This window comes from Erpetoichthys calabaricus, chromosome 1, assembly GCF_900747795.2.
Source record: "Erpetoichthys calabaricus chromosome 1, fErpCal1.3, whole genome shotgun sequence".
Lineage (NCBI taxonomy): Eukaryota > Metazoa > Chordata > Cladistia > Polypteriformes > Polypteridae > Erpetoichthys > Erpetoichthys calabaricus.
Window position 1 is genome coordinate 332,128,123 of NC_041394.2, and position 21,126 is coordinate 332,149,248.

The 21,126-nt window shown below is 38.7% G+C and overlaps 2 protein-coding genes across 2 annotated transcripts in view; both read right to left on the minus strand.

The window, feature by feature from the left end:
- Positions 1 to 3,700: 3,700 nt before the first annotated feature.
- Positions 3,701 to 21,126, minus strand: part of LOC114665614 (oocyte zinc finger protein XlCOF6-like) — a 38,760-nt gene continuing 21,334 nt past the window's right edge. Inside the window, exons 4-5 of the mRNA XM_051927908.1 lie at positions 15,752 to 15,755; positions 3,701 to 5,460 (exon numbers count right to left, since the gene is read on the minus strand). Coding sequence (XP_051783868.1) covers positions 4,259 to 5,460; positions 15,752 to 15,755 — 1,206 coding nt within the window. The 3' untranslated portion in view covers positions 3,701 to 4,258. The remainder of the gene's footprint in view (positions 5,461 to 15,751; positions 15,756 to 21,126) is intronic.
- LOC127527729 (uncharacterized) lies at positions 5,488 to 11,633 on the minus strand. The gene is made up of 3 exons (XM_051927389.1): positions 11,183 to 11,633; positions 8,268 to 9,289; positions 5,488 to 5,782 (listed from the first exon to the last, which is right to left on the minus strand). The coding sequence occupies exons 2-3, from the start codon at positions 8,752 to 8,754 to the stop codon at positions 5,499 to 5,501; spliced, it is 771 nt and encodes a 256-aa protein (XP_051783349.1). The 5' UTR covers positions 8,755 to 9,289; positions 11,183 to 11,633; the 3' UTR covers positions 5,488 to 5,498.

The window sequence follows — 21,126 nt, forward strand, 5'->3', positions numbered from 1 at the left end:
ATATATATATATATATATATATATATATATATATATATATATATATATACACACACACACATTACACACATATATATACATATATACACACATACTGTATATATATATATATATATATATATATATTAGTACATTGAACAATCGATGCACTGCACTTTGGGACACAGTTCATTTGATTGCTTTTAATAAAAGCACAATTCACTTTTGCACCTAACCCTTGCAATGTGCTGTGTCTTTTGTTCTCATCTGGTCATGACTATCGATGGTGTTGGGCTCAAGAGGCTCCCAAAACAAGAGTGGGAGCATGGAGCCGACCCGCACCATCACAGGCATAACCGGGAAAACAGCTGAAAAACGTGTGTTGAGACAAAAGCGCAGAGCTAGTAAACTCCCCTTTGCAAATAATTTCCCATTACACCTATAATCTAATTTATGAAATAAAAGCCTGCAATGATTTGTGATATTATTACTGAAAAGAGTTATTTACTGGAATGTAATTTTAATAATAAAAAACAATATAAATGAAATAAAGAAATCATGGCCGATTAAAAAATGTGAGAACAAACACAACACAAAGAGAAAACAAAAAAAAAAACATCTAAAGAACTGGTTGCTGTACTGTGCAGTTTGTAGTGTGCCACAAACAAACCTTGCTACACAAAATGTATAACAAGGGGAAGCAACAGCATACAAAAATGGAGAGACCACAAAAAGTCAGTTATAGAGGAACCGTACCATGCAATTTATAGTTACATTATACATATACATACATATACATTATGTGCAATTCCTTGCAAAAACTGTAAAAGCGGCACCCATCCATATAGAGTTAGGTCCATAAATATTTGGACAGAGACAACTTTTTTCTAATTTTGGTTCTGTACATTACCACAATGAATTTTAAATGAAACAACAACTCAGATGCAGTTGAAGTGCAGACTTTCAGCTTTAATTCAGTGGGGTGAACAAAACGATTGCATAAAAATGTGAGGCAACTAAAGCATTTTTTAATACAATCCCTTCATTTCAGGGGCTCAAAAGTAATTGGACAATTGACTCAAAGGCTATTTAATGGGCAGGTGTGGGCAAGTCCGTCGTTATGTCATTATCAATTAAACAGATAAAAGGCCTGGAGTTGATTTGAGGTGTGGTGCTTGCATGTGGAAGATTTTGCTGTGAACTGACAACATACGGTCAAAGGAGCTCTCCATGCAGGTGAAAGAAGCCATCCTTAAGCTGCAAAAACAGAAAAAACCCATCCGAGAAATTGCTACAATATTACGAGTGGCAAAATCTACAGTTTGGTACATCCTGAGAAAGAAAGCAAGCACTGGTGAACTCGGCAACGCAAAAAGACCTGGACCTCCACGGAAGACAACAGTGGTAGATGATCGCAGAATCATTTCCATGGTGAAGAGAAACCCCTTCACAACAGCCAACCAAGTGAACAACACTCTCCAGGGGGTAGAAGTATCGATATCCAAGTCTACCATAAAGAGAAGACTGCATGAAAGTAAATACAGAGCGTGCACTGCAAGGTGCAAGCCACTCATAAGCCTCAAGAATAGAAAGGCTAGATTGGACTTTGCTAAAGAACATCTAAAAAAGCCAGCACAGTTCTGGGAAAACATTCTTTGGACAGATGAAACCAAGATCAACCTCTACCAGAATGATGGCAAGAAAAAAGTATGGAGAAGGAGTGGAACAGCTCATTATCCAAAGCATACCACATCATCTGTAAAACACGGTGGAGGCAGTGTGATGGCTTGGGCGTGCATGGCTGCCAGTGGCACTGGGACACTAGTGTTTATTGATGATGTGACATAGGACAGAAGCAGCCAAATGAATTCTGAGGTGTTCAGAGACATACTGTCTGCTCAAATCCAGCTAAATGCAGTCAAATTGATTGGGCGGCGTTTCATGATACAGATGGACAATGACCCAAAACACACAGCCAAAGCAACCCAGGAGTTTATTAAAGCAAAGAAGTGGAAAATTCTTGAATGGCCAAGTCAGTCACCTGATCTTAACCCAATTGAGCAGGCATTTCACTTGTTGAAGACTAAACTTCAGACAGAAAGGCCCACAAACAAACAGCAACTGAAAGCCGCTGCAGTAAAGGCCTGGCAGAGCATTAAAAAGGTGGAAACCCAGCATCTGGTGATGTCCATGAGTTCAAGACTTCAGGCTGTCATTGCCAGGAAAGGGTTTTCAACCAAGTATTAGAAATGAACATTTTATTTCCAGTTATTTATTTTGTCCAATTACTTTTGAGCCCATGAAATGAAGGGATTGTGTTAAAAAAAATGCTTTAGTTGCCTCACAGTTTTATGCAATCGTTTTGTTCACCCTGCTGAATTAAAGCTGAAAGTCTGCACTTCAACTGCATCTGAGTTGTTTCATTTAAAATTCATTGTGGTAATGTACAGAACCAAAATTAGAAAAAAGTTGTCTCTGTCCAAATATTTATGGACCTAACTGTATCAGTTGCAGGTGGTGATTAAGCATGACATGAAGGGAGAGTATTGTAATAAGCACCAAGATGGAAGAGACACAGACAGACAGGCACCACAAGCAGTCTGAGCTCTCAGATGAACAGCCATAGTTATTGTTTTACTATAAAACAGAACAGGCAATTTGTTGAACACTAGCAGGTCAATGTAAACTTCCCCACTATTAAGGCTATGGGGGACGCCACTACAACAATACAAGAACAAATACGCAAACAAGCAGTGAGACAAGTTGCATCTCACCTTTGTCGTGTCTTCATGCTCACTCGGAATGATTGCAGGACATAGCCCACTGTACAACTGTTGACCGGAGGCAAACTGCTTGTGGTCCTCTCTCTCCTGCACATAAATCCTCAGGGCTCCTGACTCTGTCCTCTTTGGCTGATTTGCTGCCCACCATCTCAATTAACTTCTCTATCTACCCTGTAGGTTCTCCTCTGCTCCATGAATTTGCTTCCTGCCACTATAAATGCTGGACTTCCCAGTAATCACTGTGCTCCTGTTTAAAGCACCAGCACTGCAGACTGCACAGGCCCTGGATGGTTGTGGAAGAGACAGAATGCTTCTAGTGAGTTTGTTGTCAAATTAGAAACCTGGCTCCATTTTTGTAAGTACCATTCCCCGCAGTAAACTCTAGAGACACTTGCCATGCAACAACTGGTTTTGTCTGCTGGTTGCTGCAGTATCCACAACCTTTTCAAAAACAACATGCACATCACCACAAGGCACAATACTTGCTAATACCATTCTGTCCTGCAGGTGCAACTTTTATGATTTGTGCAACTGTCCACCAAAGTAAACTCCAGGGTTTTTTTTCCCCACAGAGACTATCCAAGATGGAAAAAGTAAACCAATATACAGTGGAACCCCGGTTCACGAACGTCTCGGTACATGTACAAATCGGTTTACGACCAAAAAGTTTGCCAAACTTTTGCCTCGGTTCACGACCACACACTCGGTATACGAACAAGCCAGTTTCCCTTTCGGTTTGTACATGTTCAGTGCATTTCCTGTGCAGCGAGCAAGAAAGAGAGCGAGAGAGCACCACACACACACAGGCAGCGCGAGAGAGAGAGACGCGCGCGCACACACACACAGGCAGCGCCAGAGAGAGAGCCTCGCACACACACAGGCAGTGCGAGAGAGACAGATGCACACACACAGGCAGAGTGAGAGAGAGAGCTGGACACATAAGGTAGGAAGGCAGTTAAAGAATACACTGGGCTTGATTTTGTTTTCACTTCTGTTTAAAGCGAGCGGTTTGTAGCGTGCATTGTTGCAATGTTACTTTTCTTGGTGGTTTATTAAATTATGGATTTTTTCAAATGTTCATTTTTTTTCCCCTGTGCTTAAAGCTTATTTTAAAAAAAAGTGTTTTTAGCCAGCGGTTGGTAGCGCTATAGCACAAACTATTGCAGTGTTAGTTTTCTCTGTTGTTCAAGGTTTTCTCAGTGTTATTCAATGTTATTCAATGTTTTTACATTTAGTTTACTATTACACTGTGCATTCTATGGTTTAATTAACTATATTTGTGCTTAAAAACTTAAAAAATATATATATTTACATACAGTTCGTATGGTCTGGAACGGATTAATTATATTTACATACAATCCTATGGGGGGAAATTGCTTTGGTTTACAACCAGAGTTTTGGAATGAATTACGGTCGTGAACCGAGATTCCACTGTACTGTGCACATATTTGCCCAATCATGATATTATGTTGTTCTGCTACTGTTATTCTGTTAAATTAATGACAATGGGTCAGTGTAGCACCTTTTCTAATGCTTCCTTTTGTAGTTCCTAAGGGGTTATGGTGATTGGCAGGAGGTGCAGATGGGCCTGGAAGTTCCCTTTTCTGTTCAATGTGGATTCTTGTATGTTTTTGAAGACCACGCTTATCAGAGAATCGTTTGCCACATTCAGAACAGCAGTGTGGTTTCTCTCCAGTATGAATTCTTGTGTGGGTCTGAAGATCACTCTTCTTGTAGAACTGTTTGCCACAGTGAGAACAGTGATAAGGCTTCTGTCCTGTGTGAATTTTTTTGTGCATATTACAACTGCTGCTGTCAGAGAATCGTTTGCCACAGACAGGGCAGCAATATGGCTTCTCTCCACTATGAATTCTAGCATGGGTGTGAAAATATCCTATTTGGGAGAACTGTCTCCCACATTCAGAACAGTGATATGGCTTATCTTCACTGTGAAGTCTTTTGTGGATCTGAAGATTGCTGTTCCTTGAGAATTGCTTGCCACAGTCAGAACAGAAATATGGCTTTACTCCAGTGTGAATTCTTGCGTGGCTCTGAAGATTGCTTTTGTTGCTAAATTGTTTGCCGCACTCAGAACAACAATATGGCTTCTCTCCCGTGTGAATGCGTTTGTGAATCTGTAGCATGCAACTGTGAGCAAATACTTTGCCACATTCAGAACAGCAATAAGGCTTCTCGCCAGTATGGATTCTTGTGTGTTTCTGAAGACTGTAGTTGGTAGAGAATTGTTTTCCACATTCAGAGCAGCAATATGGCTTCTCTCCTGTATGTATTTTTTTGTGGGCTTGAAGATTGCTATTCCGTGAAAACTGTTTGCCACATACAGGACACCAATACGGTTTTTCTCCTGTATGAATTCGTCTGTGGTTCTGAAGGGAGCTAATTTGTGAGAATCGTTTCCCACAGTCAGAACAGCAATATGGCTTCTCTCCAGTATGGATTCTCGTGTGGCTCTGAAGGTCACTGTTTTTGCAAAATTGTTTGCCACATATAGAACAGCAATATGGCTTCTGGCCTGTGTGAATCCTTATGTGCCTCTTAAGACTGCTACTGTCAGAGAATCCTTTGCTACAATGAGAACAGGAAAATGGCTTCTCTCCAGTGTGAATCCTTGTGTGGGTTTTAAAATTGGCAATCTGTGCAAATTGTTTCCCACAATCAGAACATGAATATGGCTTCTCTCCACTCTGAATTCTTCTGTGTCGCTGCAGACTGCTATTATTTATTATTATTATTATTATTGCTAGAGAATAATTTGCCACATCCAGAACAGTATGGCCTCTGTATTTTATCACTCCTCTTTTGTTTGGTCATGGATTTTTGTTCAGCTATTTTCAGCTGATCTTCATAAGAATACAGAGCTGCTGAACTACATGACGAAGTCAGTATCAGAACATCTGATCCTACTGTGAAGTTGTTCATTTCTTCATTTTTCTGGGGCTTACAGAGAGCAGAGGTCTGGGTAAATAAAGTCGAGGAGACTGTACCACTTTGTTGTAAATCTGCAGGAATACATAAGTTACAAATTCAGGTAAACAAATTCTGAAAGAGACTATGATTTAGTTTGTAACAGTTTAACACAATTTACAACATAGAGAGTGTTTTCACTTTATTAATGAAACACTTTTTATATCCAGATAAAAATTGGTTTGACCTGAGAACCTAAATGTAAAGAAACTAACAATTAAAATAGGACACAATAAAAAATTGCAATAACACAAGAAAAATGATTTTAGCTTTAAAGCACAACCCCTAGTTCCCATTAGTTTTTTGGTAACTGATCACAGTCTATGTGGTGCTTAAACGTTCTCAAAAAGTCCCCTGGTTCAGTTTGTTTTGGTGATGTTTTTATTATTTAATCCTTCTGCTCCTAAACAAACTCAGCTTGAGTTAATTGGTGGCTGCAACTTGACGTGGTATGAGAGAGTATAGGCATGACATGAGCAAGACAGACATCATGTTCAGGATTGGTTCCTGCCTTGTGCTTGACATCACTGGGATAGGCCCCTGAATGTGAAAAGAACTGAACTTGAGTTCAGAAGCAAATGAGTGGTCACACTGAAATTACATTATGTCCAAGACATTAGGAAGTAGAACAACAAAGCAGTATGTCAGAAGGCGGTCTAACTTTGTTTTTCTACATAACAATTCCCCACTATACTGCATAAGAACTCAGTTTCTTAATACATTTTTACTTAAAATACAAGCACTAAAAGTTCATGAAAAAGCAACTTCAACAGTAAAAGAAAATGTTAACATCAGAGAAACAAAACACAAAAATACCATGTTCATGTTGAAAAAAGTAAGCACTCACCATCTTCCAAACCAGAATAAAACCATTTAGAAAATAGGGGGATATATACCAAAATATCAAAAGGACAGAGAGAACAACACTGTAAAAATCAATGTACAAAAGGCAGCAAAATCAGAAAATCTTAAACTTGAGCTATCTGCCCCATGGAATGTATGACCCAGTGACCAAGGTCGTCTGTATCTCGCTTTTCATCAAGTAAGTGTGAAGTTGAGCTGAGGAACTGTTCAGACAAGCAAACTGGGGCCACTCTTGATCTGACGCTCCCTCCTCCCCTTGGCCGACAGCCTCTGTCTCAGATTAACACAAATATATCACTCCTGCAAGCAAACTATGATTCTTAGCGTGATGAGAAAAGTCACAAAATCAATCAGAACGTTCAAGCAAATTATAGAAAAAAAACCCCAATCAAATCCGTTAAGTAGTTCTCTTGTGAAAAGCAGACAGACATACAGACATTGGATTTTATTTATATAGAGATGTAAACTTGTGACAGAAATCTCAGTCTGCACTCAGTCAAGAGTGCTACATACAAATAAACTGCATATTGCCAATCATACTCAATATGAATTTAATGTGCCATGTCATTACATTTCAGTGTTAACAATTTAAATAATCAAGATGAACATAAAACAATAATCAAAACACCATACAGTTGAACTGCAGGTTTCTCAGTCCGCTACATCTTTAAGCGGAAATTTATTTTTTGGTAAAACAGTGTCTTAATGAACTCACCCTTAGATGAGCAAACAAATAAACTAATGCGGGTCTGTTGAGTCTCGGCCACAAGAGAAAATTATAGCCATTTAGGAAAAAGCCCCTAATATAATATTTTCACATAGACTTAAACCAATACAAGTCCATAAGTGGCTAGAATCATTGGAACAAGAGTAATGCTCAGTGGGCACCAGTCCTTTACTGGGTGGGTCGAAATACTGTACACAGTTGGCTGATATTTTAAGAAAAGTTGCAAATGCAAGCCTCTCTGATGTGTTTTCTGCTTTTATTTATTTATTTTTTTTTGGTTTGGTTGGTTAGTTTTTAGGTCCAAGATAAAGATTTTTTTTTTTTTTGCCAAATCAAGGCAATTAACATGTGATTTCTTCTCTTTGTGAAAAAGAAAAGGGAATTTTTGCCTAATATTACCTTGTATGACCCAAGAAAGTAGCAAAGTACACTGCTGTCAGAAAAGATGGGAGGCTAGACAGGTCAATGTGGCACAGGAGTGGGACAATGAGTATCAGGATGGAGTGCATCTCTGACATGTCGTTCCACCAGTCACAGAAGTGTGCCACTCTGTTATAGGATTATGAGTAACACCAGTTAAAGGTGCTTTGCTATGTAATACACACCTCAAGTAACAACCTGCTTTGTGTGCTTTAATGCTTACAATTGGACTGCATTTGTGCTTGGATTTCTATTTGCCATAATACTGGTTAACTGTGGCAACATGGTATCTTTAGCATTTTTGGGAAATCAGATTAATAAATAAACCTTAGATAAATGGATGTCTTTAGTCTGAACGGTTACTATGAGTATATTTCAACATTTCAGTATATAATGTATAATTTAAAACAGACCAGCACTGCGAAGTTCAGTGAAAGGGTAGGGGGACGTCCTTCCCTTCTGGTAAATCACATAAAACTTTGTGTTGATTTTTACATCTTAGCTCTTACCTTCTCCTGAATACCTTGAACAAAGTGCCTTCTCAGAATCCAAAATTTCAGTCTTCACCTGGACAGAATGACTCTGGGGGAAACCGGGTCCACCTTTTGTGCAGTCTGTCCCAGTCACTTTCTCATCTAAATGGACAGACTTAGTGGCAGACTCTGGTTTAAAGTTCTCTGCCTTGATATGGTTTACAGTTTCACTGTTTTGCTGTTCGGTAGCCTCATAAGTTTGCTCAGACTCTTCTTTAAAAACTACTTGCTCCCATTTACAATCCTCTTCTTCCTCAGTGCCATAATTCATCATCTTATGTTGCACGGATTCCCACTTACAGTCTTCTTCCTTAATGGCCACATTTCTTTTGTTCTCCATGGCATACCTGGAGAGAAGACTTCTGTTTATTGTGAGATTCCTCCCCTTCCTTGTTGTATTATACAGGGGGTGCTTACACTTTAATGCTGTAGTCTCCTTGGCAGCCCACCCCAAGTAGCCCATAGAGAGAATATATGACTCAAAAGACACTGAATAAGTAAGTATTTACTGAAAATAGCCAGCATGTCCAGTTATCAACAATAAATGAAAACCAATGGCAACCAGTAGCAGGCCTAGTCTTTGCTCTTGTGTCCAACAAGTTTGGAGGATCTTATACCTTGATAGACTCTGCACTTCTTCTACTACTACTACTACTACAACACTTGGAGCTCTGTCATTCTGCATAATACAAAATATATGCATAAGTTGTTTTCTTCACTCCAGTTGGCTAAGAGAGTCAGTTATGGGAGGTCTGCTGAGCTGTTTATTGATAGGGACTTCATGTGCAGGGCCTCTGCTCCACTTTCTTTATGTGTGCCTTCAAGTCCAAAGCACACCTCCACAACAGTAACCATTAAGCAGCACAGTATCTCTGAGGTGACAATGCCACTGAGCACAGCACCTCAAACATCACTTGTTATTACTCATCTCTGCTGGGGTCACTTCTTCATGTTTATATTCTTATTTCTAGAAGATCTCAGACAGCTTCTCTTTGTAACTCTAAACAAAACAGAGTAGAATATATTCAAAGTGGCATGAAACAAACAGAACACATTTTAGTCACGTTATCACCATTTCTTCAATGTTCTTTACGGAGGGCTCTTGACATTATCTAACTGATTTTGCCTGGACTTTCTCCATGGCTTTTACACACCTATATTTAGAATCTGAAGAAGCTGAAAAGAATGATCAAAAACAAAGTCAAACAAAATCCTGACGTGTTCTTTCTATGTTAAGTTTTTGAAAGCTGTCAACTGAAAACTAACAGGTTATCTTTTTACCAAAGACTGCTTAACATAAAAGTGAAAATATCTGACAGGCTTGTGTTAATGACTCCCTTCTCCAGTGTTGTTCCTGCCTTGCGCATGGTGCTTGCTGGGATAGGCACCAGCTGTCCCACTACCCTGAGCTGAAATTGCAGATTAGGAAAATGTGACATTTAACATCCATCCATTTTCCAACCCGCTGAATCCGAACACAGGGTCATGGGGGTCTGCTGGAGCCAATCCCAGCCAACACAGGGCACAAGGCAGGAACCAATCCCGGGCAGGGTGCCAACTCACCGCAGGACACACACAAACACACCAAGCACACACTAGGGCCAATTTAGAATCGCCAGTCCACCTAACCTGCATGTCTTTGGACTGTGGGAGGAAACCCACGCAGACACGGGGAGAACATGCAAACTCCACCCAGGTCCGCAGGGACATTTAACATTGCTTCTATTTTTTGGTATAAATTGATTTTGTGTTGTATGTAGTACATAATCAAATCTATGCCACTTCTCACTAGTTTAATTCTTTAAAAGTTTGCTGTATTCTTTTTACATATGACTTTTGTAATAAATGGATTAGCTCTCTGGAACCTTTCGGCAGTGAACTGGACTATGCCTGTATGAAAAGGATAATCAGAATAAGAACATCAAAAGTTTTCACGTTATTTTACCTTAACGGCCCCGATGCTTCTGTACTCCCAATTGTCTCAGTACCTACAGTGTATCAAGTCCGTAAAGGTCTCTTTCTTTCTTTCTTTCTTTCTTTCTTTCTTTCTTAAGCAAGTGTATTAAAATTAAAATACCAGTCACTCATCATATCTGTGTTTTAGGGTCAATGAAGAAATTACATAAGTAAGTGTGTTAATAACAATTAAGCAGTTATATGTGGGTTTTTTTCTTACTTTTTATTTATGTTCATTATGATTTCCATTTTGCCTTTCCATTATTGACTAATTAGCAGGTTTGATGCTGAAGCAGTTGCAGCCTTTCATTGTTTAGTGTTGTTCGCTTAGGTGTCTGTTTGCTTGTTTTTAATTGTAAGATACAATGAAGGGAGCAGACTACTCAGAATATGGAAAAAAAACAACAGGGAAACAACAAAAAGAGTCAAACATTTAAAACTATAGCAAAAAATAGAAATATTTCTAAATGTCCTATAATGTAAAACTCATACCTGCTGTGCTTTCCTGAATGCAGAATAAGAGAAAGACCAGCTAATTAAGTAAGATCAATTATTCTGTTATTATCACGTACTGTGAATCTGGTTGAAACAAAAACCTGCAGCCACTGGGGGTCCCCAGAACCGAGTTTGGGAACCCCTGACTTAGAACAACGCATGGTGTTTTTACTAATTGTGACGCCCCGTTCTTACGAATACTTCTAACCGAGGCGGTCTCACTGATCACAGGCACACCGATTACTTAAAAATAGAGAGACACAGATATAAAGACTTGACAATATACATACTCATACAAACATTCCAGAAAAGCGCGTCCTTGATACTCCACGACCTTTAACGAGGCAGATGGACATCAGCTCCGTGGCCGTTTGAGCACACAACAGAGATCAGGAGGGTCCTACTACTGCTCCCCTACTCAAAAAATATAGTTCACGTACCGGTTTATAGTCATGTGTCTGTTTCCACAGCCACTGCACCTTTCACCTTCTTCCTCGGAGTCCCCATAGACGTGTGGTGTTAACCCACTTCCGGTTACGTCACACTGACTGACGTCTTGCGCAGCTATACATATACGTAGAAATATATTTTGTGTGCGGCGAGAAGCTCTACGGTGAAGTTCATGCGGTTTTATGCCGAAAAAGTTGAAATACCGTACGGGAAAAGCAGGTGTTCGCAAGAGAAAACTTAAACGAAACAGAGAGGGGAATAAAACAAGAATATTAGACAGCTATTAAGGAGTCCGCGCTGGCACACTGTGATACTGGAGCTTTCTTAATTTATACCGTGTGCTTCAGGCTCTGCTATGCTGGTCATGGTGTGGGTGTGTGTGCGCGCGTCCAGTTCAGCCAGGCACGTCAATAGATTCGCCATATTGGAGCGGTCGACTTCTCATTTTCTTAAAGCCGGACCCGGTGTGATATTTATCCATCCATCCATCCATTTTCCAACCCGCTGAATCCGAACACAGGGTCACGGGGGTCTGCCGGAGCCTGTGATATTTATGTGTCAACAAAATATTAATACGTATATGCGCAGGTTTTTTTTTTAAGATATGGCATTGAAATGTATTACTATTATCAGCCTTTTTTGGGCACCTATGTCATAAGGAAAGCTCCAGAAAAAGGGACCTCAATTGTTTTTTGTTTTAGGGTTTAATATAGAACGTGAATGTAAGAGTTGTGTTAAATAAAGTTCCCCTGTGTATTTACAAAACCGTCTCGCTATCACTTCATTTTGCAGAATTGTGAAAACAAGACACAAAGTGTGTCAATTTTACATGAAACTTTGACAAAAGGCCTCAAAACTGGCCAGCCTGCAAATGCAAGGAGACGAAAAACCTGCAGACAACACAGGGATGGTACACAACTGAGAGTTGTTTTGTGTGTTTTCGTTTTATTACCAATTTGTTTTTTATGTGACCAGTGTAACCTAGTTAGCTCTGTCGGACTGTAAGTAAGGAAATGATGTAATGTTATTTTTATTTGTGGAAGTGTAACCCATGCCAAACTATTTATTACAGGTTCAGTATCTGTTGCGTGGACATAAGGAATAATATTGTATTTTCAAGTCCTGATGTAGCTGTTTGCTCCGTTTTACAGCTATCATGTATAATTACATATTATTATTGAACAATTAATATTGATTCAAGCACATTAATACTTGTGATTGAACACATAAATATAATTCCATCCAAAGTCTGTAATCAACAGTCACATTTTTTATCCTTATGTTTCATGGAATTTAATATGTATGAGATTTTAGGCTTAGTTAACTGCCCTAAATTAACAACCAGCCATACATAATAAACCAAAAACAATTCAAATAGCACATGTCAAGCACAGCATGAATAATAAAATCACTTCAAGTATCAGGCAAACTTCAAAGAAAAAACAACAACAATAATAATAAAAACCCAAAGCTAGGTGAAATCACAACATATACAAAAAACAGAATTTTCATTGTACACTTTTAAAAATAATGTCTCTTTAATGGCATTTTATGGTTTTTTATTGGGTTGTGTGGTATTCAGGAATATTTAGGACAAAAATAAATAAATAAAAGTGCTGTGAAATTTGAGCATAAATAAATAAATGTGTCATAAAATGTGAACATAAATAAATGTGTCACATAATGGTGCCCATCGGAGTCAATTCCAACTGCTTGCAGCTCCGGGGTGGAGGCTGTGGTTCTGCAGAGATATACGCTTGAGTTTTTACAAATTGTGATGAAGAGGTGTCAAGCACCTACTACTGACAGTACAAAAATGTTCCAGATATGGTGAGTTCAGCCACAGTTTCTCCTCAACTTTTTTCTTTCCTTTTTTTTATTCAGTCCTGGTACAACAAACACAAGACATCAGAAAGATGTGCCATTTTTCTGCTTGTGGGGTCCACAGTACCTGTATTCCTCCTTTCCTTGGCACCACATTGTTGGTATTGTAGTGTTGGCTGAGCACTCCTTAGTAGGTGAGTAGCTCTCAAACACACAAGACCCAATCCCAACAACTTATAATGAAATCAGACCTGTTGAATTTTGTCACAGACAGGACTGACTTGATGGGGATGTCAGACTACACGAGTTCTTGTTAGGGAAGTGTGCTGCGATTATGTAAATGCAGTCTGGGATTGAAAATTGCTGGAAAGGTGACAAGGAGAATGGCATATTAATGCTTTTTGGACACTTAAGCTTTATTGAATTAAAAAAAAAAATCAATTATCAGTTATTCAAAAACAAATATCTATAAGTGAATTCAAATTTCTTCCTTAGAACTAATTTAGTTTTGCATAGTTCAAGTTGCATTTCCTGCCATCTGTATCTTCTGGTTTGATGATGTATTTTTCTCAAGTCAATTCATGTTTGCTGTGCCCTTGGTATTTATGGGAGTGTTCTGTTTTTATTCTTTTATGGTTTTCTTTATTTCAGAAATGTGCTTTTAAATGGTTGAAAAGGTACCTTGTATAGTTTCAATCAACTGTGTATTTCTCTGTCTTAATGAGGTTCAGTAGCATTTGTTCAATTTCCTGAATTCTAGTGGTTTTTCAGTTTATGCCATGCTATTGTGTCGTTCCTTTTTCTTTTTGTGAGTTTCAGGTGTACTCTGTCTAGTTGTTGCATTTATTCTTTAGTTGTTGTTTAAATGGATCAGTCCTCCTTTGTGGCACATGAATTGTTATATGTGGCCTTAGGTGACTATTATTGCAGAAATATTTGTTACAGTCATAACACCAGTACAGTTCCCCTTCTTTGGATTCTCATTTATTCTTATGGCTCTCTAAAAATGACATTTACCACAATAAGCACTGTAGTGAGTTCCTTTCAGTTTTAAGTTTGTGCATGCACCTTCGGCTCTTTAATAATTATTTAGCAAATTAGAACACCAATATGACTTTTGTAATACTGTGTGCACCAAAATGTGCAGTTACTTAAATTGCAATGCTGCTTCTCTCACAGGGCAGTGCCTCAATATGGTCTTGTCTTTGTTCAAGCAGTGAACCTCACTCACTAGTAATGCCTTGTTTATTGCTTACCTTTCATTTTCCTAAATTTGCAGCAGGGGCTCTGAACAGAACATGCATTGTCCCGAACAATACAGAAGTCTGTGGCTCGCAAACGTGATGGAAACAGGCAGAGCATCAAGGTGAGGGTAAGTTGTTAGTCAGGGGAAAGGGCAGGTTCTACAACAGATATGGTCTCCTGTGCAATATATATTTGATTTTTTACTTATGTTACACCAACGTTTCTCAACCTGTAAGTATTTGTGACCTGAGTTTTCATAACAGTTTTAAACACCCTAACGTTTTTTTGAAACCCTAATAAAATTTATTCCTATATTTTTTGCTGCCGATATACCACTACAAGTTTAAAATTTCCCTATGAATAGCAAAATTACACCACATATGTCAATATTCGCGCCCCCTTTTTTGTTACTAGGGGGGCGCACCCCACAGTTTGAGAACCGCTGTGTTACACTGTCCATTTTCCTCTTTTATTATTCCTTTTTGCTTTTTGTTTTCATCATTATGCATTATGCTGTATCATGTGGACTCTGCCAGGAAAAATGTTGGGAACATTTATTTTGGAAAAGCACTAATAATCAATGTGATGCTGTGGTCTGTGAGCATGATTTTATAATATAGTTATGTTTAGCATGCATGCATACATACAGTTCTGCAGTATACTATATAAAACTTGCTCAAAAACACTTTTTTCTGTCAGCTGTGACAATGTGGGAATTATAAAATGGCACCTCTGTGAAGATTGGTGATATACAGCAGGTGCATTGTTCCAGCTTGACAGAAGAAGGTTAAAACCTGTAAAGCAGATGTGCTAAACTGGTAGAAAGGAGCTTAAGCTGCTTAATATTGATCACAGTGCCCTTCCATAATGTTTGCCATAAAGACACATTTTTCCTTGATTTAGCCCTCTGCTCCACAGTTTAAAATTAAAAAATTGAAAAATTCAGACATTGTGATTAATGTGCAAATTGCAGACTTTCATTTAAGGGGATTTACATACATTTCAGTCACACCGTATAGAAATGACAACACTGTTTCTGCACCATCTCCTCATTTCAGGGCACTATAATGTTTGAGACACAGAAATGGCAGGTCTATTAAAGCTGTTCTCATATTTATGACTTTGTCGCATATCCCTTGCATGCAATGACTGATTGAAGTCTGTTATTCACAGACATTACCAGGTGCTGAGGATTTTCTCTGGTGATGCTCTGCCAAGCCTCTAATGCAGCAATCTTCAGCTTCTGCTTGGCCATTCAAGAATTTTCCATTTTTAGCTTTGACAAACTCCTGTGTTGCCTCAGCAGTATGTTTGGATCATTTTCTTGTTGTAGAATGAAGTGGCATCCACTGTGATTGAAGCCATTTACTAGAAGTTGAGCAGATCAGATGTTTATCTACACCTCCAAATTCATTGTGCCACTGCCATCAGCAGTTCCGTCTTCAATGAACAGAAGTGTGCCAGGACCTGTGGCAGCCAAGTCCCAACACCCTCCTCACCATGTTTAACAAATGAGGTGGTCTGAACATTAGAACAGTCTAGACAAGAACAGGCCAATCAGCCCCACAAAGCTCGCCAGTCCTATCCACTTAATTCTCCCAAAAAAACATCAAGTTGAGTTTTGAAAATCCCTAAAGTCTCACTGTCTATCAAACTACTTGGTACCTTATTTCAAGTGTCTATCGTTCTTTATGTAAAGAAAAACTTACGAATGTTTGTGCGAAATTTATCCTCAACAAGTTTCCAACTGTGTCCCCGTGTTCTTGATGAGCTAATTTTAAAATAACAGTCTCGATCCACTGGACTAATTCCCTTCATAATTTTAATCACTTCAGTCAGGTCACCTCTTAATCTTCTTTTGCTTAAACTGTAAATTCTCAGTTCTTTTACTCTTTCTTCATAATTAATCCTCTGAAGCCCTGGAATCAGCCTAGTCGCTCTTCTCTGGACCTTTTCTAGTGCTGCTATGTCCTTTTTGTAGCCTGGAGACCAAAACTGCACAAAGGACGATGAGGCCTCACCAGTGTGTTATAAAGCTTGAGCAGAACCTCCTGTGACTTGTACTCCACACATCAAGGCGCTATATAACCTAACATTCTGTTTGCCATTTTAATAGTTTCTGAACACTGTTTGGAAGTCAATAACTTAGAGTCCACTATGATTCCTAAATTCTTCTCATAAGGTGTACTGTCGATTTCCCGACCATCCACTGTGTATTCAAACCTAACATTTTTACTTCCTATGTGTAATACTTTACATGTACTGACATTAAATTTCTGCCCCAAATCTGCCCAAGCCTGTATGCTTTGGATCTTGGGCAGTTCCTTTTTGTCTCCACACTTCACTCTTGCCATCACTCTGATGCAGGCTCATCTTCATCTCATTTGTCCTTTTCCCAGAATTCTGCAGGCTCTTTGAAGCTTTTTTTCACAAACTGTAATCTGGCCATCCTGTTTTTATGGCTAACTAGTGGTTTGCACATTGCAGTGTGACCTCTGTACTTCTGTTCATGAAGTCTTCTGTAGATAGTTGTCTCTGACACACACACATCTGCCCCCTGAAGACTGTGCCTGATCTGTCAGACAGGCGTTTGGGAGCTTTTTCTTTTCCATAGTGAGGAATTCTTCTGTCATCAGCAGTGAAGGTCCTCCTTGGCCTACCAGTGCCTTTGTGATTGCTGAGCTCACCAGTGTGTTCTTTGCTCTTGATAATATTCCAGAGAGTTGATTTAGGTCATCCTAAGGTTTTACCAAGGTCTCCATTGTTTTTATTCTTGTTTTTCAGCCTCATAATGGCTTTTTTGACATTCATTAGCGCAGCTCTTGTCCTCATGTTGAACAATGGCAACTATAGACTCCAAAGGGTAGAAGCAAGCCGAGGTATCTTATGAAGCCATTAAACACACCAGAGGAATCACAAACACCTCACATTATGGTGCTCTGAAATGGGGGAACCATGTAAGGAAAGTGTTGTCATTTCTACATGCTGTGACCCAAATGTATGCAAATCCCCTTAAACCTATGTCTAGAATGTGTGCTTTAATCACATCTGAATTGTTTGATTTGTAATTTTAAACTGTGAAGCAGAGTGGGAGTAAATCAAGCAAAAATGTGTTTTTGCTCTAAACATTATGGAAGGCACTGTAGTATTGATCAGTGAAAAGTGCAGTAATGAAGCCTCACAGAGCCTCATTAAGTCAGGAGCCTACACAAGATGCAAGTCCTCTAATCAAGTCTGTGCTAAGAGAAACTCCACCAGGGAGATGGACCTACAATTCTTCAATGGGGTCATTGAGAATTCTAAGACAGTTGTATTGTTTAACATTTTTTCTTTGGCTGTTAGTATGTAATATATTTCAGGAATGAAAGTTGCATTTTAAAGCATGTTAAATATATTTTTCCTTTGGACCATTTCTCTTGTCTTAATATCTCAGCTGTGGTTACTGTGAAGGGATATGTATGGGTTCAAAGTATGAGCTGCAATTCTAAAATAACACATTCCCACAGATCATGTGCCTCCTGGTGGGTACAGGTAACACAACATCTAGTAAACATTGTTTGTTCTTTTGTAGAAAAACAATATTTCATTAAAGTTATAAAATAGCGTTTCTACACCCCGGCATTTAAGCACCCCACAACCACTTGAGCACCATTACTTCTGATCTGCTCAACACTGAGTTTTAAATAGCAGCCTGCTATTACCTTCCACCCTACAAACTTTTGCAGGCTCTGACAGCATCTGGAGAAAGCAACAGCCAGAGCACGCCGAGAGAAACAGAGTGTGAGTATCTTTACTGCCTCAGCCACACTCACCCTGCCAGGAAAATTAGGAAAGCTCGCATGGAGCTGCAGTATCACAGTGTGAGTATCAGGGTTCAGTGGATTCCTTAATAGCTGTCTAATATTCTTGTTTTATCCCCCTCTCGGTTTCATTCAAAGCCTGATGTGGACTGAATGCGGAATGATTCAATACAAACCATGTTTAACATTACGGTATTTGTATTGTGACTGTTTTTGTCACCATTTTATAGCACCTATTTGTCAATTTGTGGAGCTAACCCTCCCTGTTAGACATAATGTATGAATGTGAAATGGTGATCTGAAAAACAAAAATCACAGTTTAGGACTAATCTCACATAAGTGTGGAATTCTTAAGGTTCAAATTATGAAAACTACTGTATTCTAAATTGAAAATGAATGCAACAGGTCCCATTTGTAGTGTGCTGGTCTACTTTATTTGCATTTGATTAAGCCTGTAAATTCCTGTAACACTGTAAAAATTAAAGTGAACCCAAATGCAGCAAAATGAAGAAAAAAATTAAGATCTAGTATTGGAATCTGCAGCCAAGTTAATGTTAGCAGCTGTAATACCTGCTATTACTAAAAGAGAGAACAGAAATGTATACAATTCAAAAATCTCCATACATAATTGCCATTGTTTCATCCATGAAATAGCATGATGCACAGATTTATTCTCTGATATCTAGTAATTGTAAGTTTTTTCTTGGTCCAGATTTCGGATTACAAAATGTTTATCAATATACAGTGGTGCCATGTACTTCAAACTTAATTTATTTTAGCTGGTGGTTTGAACTCTGAATTGTTTGAAGTCCGAATCAAATTTCCCCATTAGAAATAATGGAAAGTGAATTAATTTGTTCCCAGACCTTAAACAAAACCCATTTCGATTACACAACTAAATGCCCAGAATAATAAATTAAAACATGAAAATAGTAAAATACATAAATATTGTATAATAAAATGAAAATTGCATTTACTGTACCTTAATGAGGAGTGGTGATGTCCCATATGGATGCCATGGTTAATAGATAGGCGTTATATATAATATATTAGGTGTTAGGTGTTATATATATATATATATATATATATATATATATATATATATATATATATATATATATATATATATAACACCTAACACCTAATATATACACACACACACATACTGTATATAGTGGGTATAGAAAAGAATCACTCCATTCAAAATATTCCTTAAATAGTCTTAAATGAAAACACACACAAAAAATATTTCTTCCTAACTTTGCTTGCTCAATGCAACATACAACATCCAAGTTAAAGATATCACAGCTACAGTTCAGAAAAATGATAAAAAAAAATCAAAAACAAGATTAATAAAGGTTCACCCCCCATTTTGTTGACCCACCTTTTGCCTTAATGACACACTTGAGTCTGTTGGGATACTTCTCTATCAGTTTTGCACACCTAGATTGAGCTATTAATATTTGACTTCTCTTCTTTAACTGTTCAAGTTTGGTCAGATTGGATGGTGAGCGTTGGTGGACTGCTATCTTCAAATCTTTCCACAGATTTTCAATGGAATTAGGTCTGGGCTCTGACTGGGCCACACGAGGACATTCACTTTTTTCTCCTTCAGTGTGTGTGGTCAGTTTTGCTGTGTGCTTCGGGTCGTTGTCACGTTGAAGGGTGAGCATTCTGCCCATCTTCAACTTTCTGGCAGAGGGTAGTAGGTTTTCCTCAAGAATTTGACAGTATTTTGCCTCATCCATTTTTCCTTCTACCTTAACAAGAGCCCCAGGCCCTGCGGCAGAGAAACACCCCCACAACAGAATGCTGCCACCTCCATGGTTTACTGTAGGTATGGCGGCTTTTTCTTTGTGACCCTCCCGAACAAGCCACAATTGTGGAGCGCTTGTGAAATTGTTGTCACCTGCACACAATGACCACTCTTTGCCATAAAATCCTGTAACTCCTTCAAAGTGGCCATTGGCCTCTTGGTAGCCTCCCTAACCAGTTTCCTCCTTGCTCTTCCATCCAGTTTAGGGGGAAAGCCGGATCCAGGGAGGGTCTTAGTAGTACCAAACACTTGCCACTTCTTTATGATGGACTTTACTGAGCTCCTTGGGATTGATAAAGCCTTTGAGATTTTTTTTGTATCCATCTCCTGTCTTATGTCTGTTCACAACTCTATCCTTGAGATCTTTTGAAAGTGGCTTGCCACCCATAGTCAGTTGTCTGCTGTCAGTTGCACTACCAAGCAAGAGAATGAATGCTCCAGGAACAGCTTCACTAATCACTCTGATTACAATTAATCACAGGTGGAAGGACACCAGTAACCGTGGTCTGCAATGGAAATGGTGGGCACTTACAGCTGATTGAGTTTAGGAGCGGGGTGATCCTTTATTAATCTCAGTAGGTCTTGTTTTTTATTTTTTAAAGTTCTTCTGAACGGTAGCTGTGGTATCTTTCATTTGGATGTTATAGGTTGCATTGAGTAAGTAAAGCTGGAAAAAATATTGATTTGTGTGTTTAAGGCTGTAGAGCAAAAAAATGGGAATATTTCGAAGGGGGGGATTCTTTTCTATACCTTATGTATGTACGCTTGCTGTATAAGAGCCTTCTGCTGCTGCATTTTTTTCACTGCATGTGCAGTTTGAACATAGAAGCATCAAACTCTGGATTTTTCTCAAATTTAGTGTTCGTACTCTGCAACGTTCTTAGAATTGTTAGGCATCACAGTAAACATTATATACAGTGCAGAGAATGTCATCTTTTTATTGATGTTGCCTTACATGCTTTTTAATCTTTAACTGAATTCCCACACGGTTTCTCTATGTGCAGTTGTTTTACTTCATGTTGGTCGTTCCAGCTGGACAGATTCATCTTAACCACTAATTGCTTGCACTTGAGGATGGTTTGAACACTGATGTTAAATCCATGACCAGGCTCTGTCAGGCAAAACAGTGCTGACAAAGAATCTCTCTGAAATATTTATTTCCTTATTGTCCTATTTGAGACCATGATTTGATCTTTTGCTATAATGAAAATAGTGTCATTGCCAGTAGTGCATTATGGAGTTTCTCAAA

Bases quoted from the DNA above. Each gene is read 5' to 3' on its own strand.
- LOC127527729 (XM_051927389.1), bottom strand. From the start codon at position 8,754: ATGGGCTACTTGGGGTGGGCTGCCAAGGAGACTACAGCATTAAAGTGT. The intron at 5,783-8,267 runs GTAAGAGCTAAG...GTATTCCTGCAG, and splicing joins TTCAAGGTATTCAGGAGAAG to ATTTACAACAAAGTGGTACA.